Source organism: Condylura cristata, unplaced genomic scaffold, assembly GCF_000260355.1.
Source record: "Condylura cristata isolate star-nosed mole 26May11 unplaced genomic scaffold, ConCri1.0 scaffold00004, whole genome shotgun sequence".
Classification (NCBI taxonomy): Eukaryota; Metazoa; Chordata; class Mammalia; order Eulipotyphla; family Talpidae; genus Condylura; species Condylura cristata.
Window position 1 is genome coordinate 4,490,242 of NW_004567105.1, and position 3,179 is coordinate 4,493,420.

Sequence of the window (3,179 nt, forward strand, 5' to 3'; positions counted from 1 at the left end):
CAGAGAGGGAAGCGCTTCCTCCCGCTGCCTCCGCTAGCCCCTTCCAGGGAGGGCGACAGGGCTGTGTGACACTGAGAAAGTCACCCGGCTCCCTGTGTCAGTCCCCCACCACGACCCGTAGCAGTGCCGCCTCCCAAGGTCACGGCAGGCTGAGGGCACAGACCCTGCACTCGGCACTGCTGACCGCAGCCCCTCGGTCCCTACTGACTGTCCTTGAGGCTCCTCAAGGACAGCTGCAACAGCAGTCCTTGCCCACGACAGTCAGGTATGCAGTGAGCTAGTCTGGATCCTTCTCCCTCTGCCACTAATTCTTGCAACGCTGCAGTGAACCGGGCTCATACTCCCAGCTAGAGGCAGCAGAGGTTTGAGGGGTGAAGGGGAGCGGGATGATGGCTCCCCAGCACTGTGGCCCATCAGAGTGGGGGCCGGGGGTCCTCAGAGAAGGTTATGTGGGGGCAGCACTCCTGCCCCACCCAGAGAACACTGTCGTGCTCAGGTGGGTGCCCGGAGGGTCACCGCCCACAGGAAGCCATGCCCCGGGCCACCCCCGCACCACCCCCCCCCCACCCCCCACCCCAGGGCCTCGGCAGGAAAGCCCCTGGCAGGCCCCGCCTACCTCTCTGGCAGCCTGGGCGTGCCTCTGGGCTTGGGCACGGGCGGCTCGTGCAGCTTTCCTAGGCGGGAAAGGAGAGCGAGAAGGGCCTTCATGGCAGCGTGGTGGGCCGCCGAGTGCCTGCCCCACCGAGGAGGGCCCTTCCTTCCCACCTGGCAGGTGGTGGACTCCTGTGCAACCGCAGGGCACCCTGGCGCCTTCCGCCCAGCACTCAGATTAGATAAGCACCAGAGGTGACTAGCAGGACACCGAAGCCCCATTTGCATTTCAGTTAAGAAGGGGGAGCCCAAGTGCCCCAGGAGCATTTCCCCGCGTCAGCAGTAGATTTGGCCTCAACAGACCTCAGTGTCACCTCCTCCTGGAAGCCTCCTGGGATTTCCAAGTGTCCCGCATAACCCCCACAGCCGCCGCTGCCCCCACTGTAACAGACCTCCACATTCTGCCGCTGCCCCGGCCGAGTGGTCTCCCCTGAAGACTGGCGGGCCCTCCAAGGCCAGTCGCCTGCAGACTATCTCTGACCCTAGTGCCAGCTCAGGGCTGGGCCCACAGCAGGCCTTTGGGGTGCAGATCAGCATTGAGCAAGCCCCACAGGAGGCCTAGGGAGACCCTTTCCCCCAGGCCTGCACCCTATTCTAACTCTTCCCAACCCCACCCCTTCCCCAGTCCACCCTTCCCCGCCCCCACCCCTTCCCTCGTGACTGACAAGGTTGCCCAGCACATCTCAGGACACAGAGCTCATCAAAGCCCAGGGACATCATCTGGGAAGTTGCTAAGACAAGGGCCTGGGCCGGGGCCCACAGCAGAGCGCCCCTAACCCCGGCAGCCCCACCAGAGACGCGCCCACCCTTGTCCCTGGCCCCTGAGCGCCCGCCTGCCCGACATGCAGACATGGACAGGCTGGAGGTCACTGGACGTGCAAACAGACTGGCGGGCACCCAGGCAATCACAGAGGTACTTGGGGTACAGCACACCTACAACACCCCGAGACCGAAGCGCACGAAATAGACACAGAAGTGCGTGAGCCCCGCTCACACAGCGGGCGGGGGCGGGCGCGCTTGGTCCGAGCGGCACCGGCATGGAGAGCCTGCTTTCACAGCGCTCCGGCTCCTGTGCGCTGCTGAATGGGCGCTCGGATGACCGCCCAGCACGTGCGAGCACACCCGGCCGGGCCCTGCTCACCGTTCACTAGGCCGCCGCTGCCCGCCTGCTCCAAGCTCTCATGCTGCAGACTGGACCGCGGCCGGGGCGTGGGGGGCGTGGGCGGCGTCGGGGCTGAGCTCTCCGAGGTCCTCCTGGGCGCAGGCATGGGGCGGCCCGCCGGAGGGCTGGCCAGCTCCTGCGGCTTGTCGGGGACCCGGGGCTTGGAGGGGAGCTGGGGCCGGGTCTCCGGGCTGGCCCTGGGTGTGGCCACCACCGCAGGGGAGGCGGCACGCCCCTCCCCGTCCTCGGCTCCTGTGCCCTGCTGCGGCTTTGCCTGTGGGGGCGGCCCTGGCTTGGCTCCGGACCGCGCGGCTGGGCCCAGCCGCGCACACTGCTCGGCACACACGAAGGTGCCGTCCTCAGGCCCGCTCCTGTACGCCCCGGGGAGCAGGGTGCTGGAGCACTGTCGGCACCTGCCAGGGAGACAAGGGGCCACCTCAGCCGGGCCGGCCGGCCCAGAGCACCCAATTCCTCCGGAGCCAAGGTGTCCCGCCCCTCTATCAGCCTGGATCCCCGCTCAGGACCCTGAAACTCCCAGCGGGGGGACAGAGGAAGCAGAGAGCCACGCACCCCGGGAAGCCAGCAGCACCCGCGGGGAACACGCCTCCAGCTGTAGGAGGAGCAGGGGCGTCCCGGCCGAGGGCAGGACGGCACCACCGGGCAGGCCCCTCGCCACTACCCCGGGGGCGCTGCGTGGTCTGCGGCCAGCCGGGACTTTGTTTGTTCTGAAGCAGAACAGCGCATGCGAGAGGGCCACGCAGTAGGGCAGACACGGCTTCGGGGCATCGCCTGGCAGGCTCGCCGCTACCCAGGCAAGATTAATTTAGGGGTGTCTGTGCTGGTCACCGTGCCAGGTGCAATTCTTACTTGGGGGTCACTGCCCACCCTGCTGGCCAGACATGATGAGCCCCGTGCCCCCCCACCCGCTGACACCTCCATTCTGCGGTCAGGCCCTGAGTTTCCAAGTCCACTCAGACACACACAGACACACACACACACAGGCATTTAGAGACACACTGAGACACACACACACACCCCTATACACAGACACACACACACGCAGGCATTTACAGACACACTGAGACACACACCCCAATACACACAGACACACACACACAGAGGCTTTAGACACACACACACCCCTACACAGACACACACACGCAGGCATTTAGACACACGCACACCCCGACACATACAGACACACAGACACAAACACAGAGGCTTTAGACACACACACACCCCGACACACACAGACACACACACCCCGACACACACACACACACACACGCAGGCATTTAGACACACGCACACCCCTATACACAGACACACACGCCCCGACACACACACACACGCAGGCATTTAGACA

General features: G+C 65.4%; 1 protein-coding gene across 1 annotated transcript in view; it reads right to left on the bottom strand.

Annotated features, from left to right (window-relative positions):
- The window catches only part of MICALL1 (MICAL-like 1), a 22,220-nt gene that overhangs the window by 5,720 nt on the left and 13,321 nt on the right, over positions 1 to 3,179 (bottom strand). The window contains exons 6-8 of the mRNA XM_004676451.2: positions 1,793 to 2,226; positions 617 to 674; positions 205 to 247 (exon numbers count right to left, since the gene is read on the bottom strand). Of these exons, the coding sequence (XP_004676508.1) occupies positions 205 to 247; positions 617 to 674; positions 1,793 to 2,226 (535 nt within the window). The remainder of the gene's footprint in view (positions 1 to 204; positions 248 to 616; positions 675 to 1,792; positions 2,227 to 3,179) is intronic.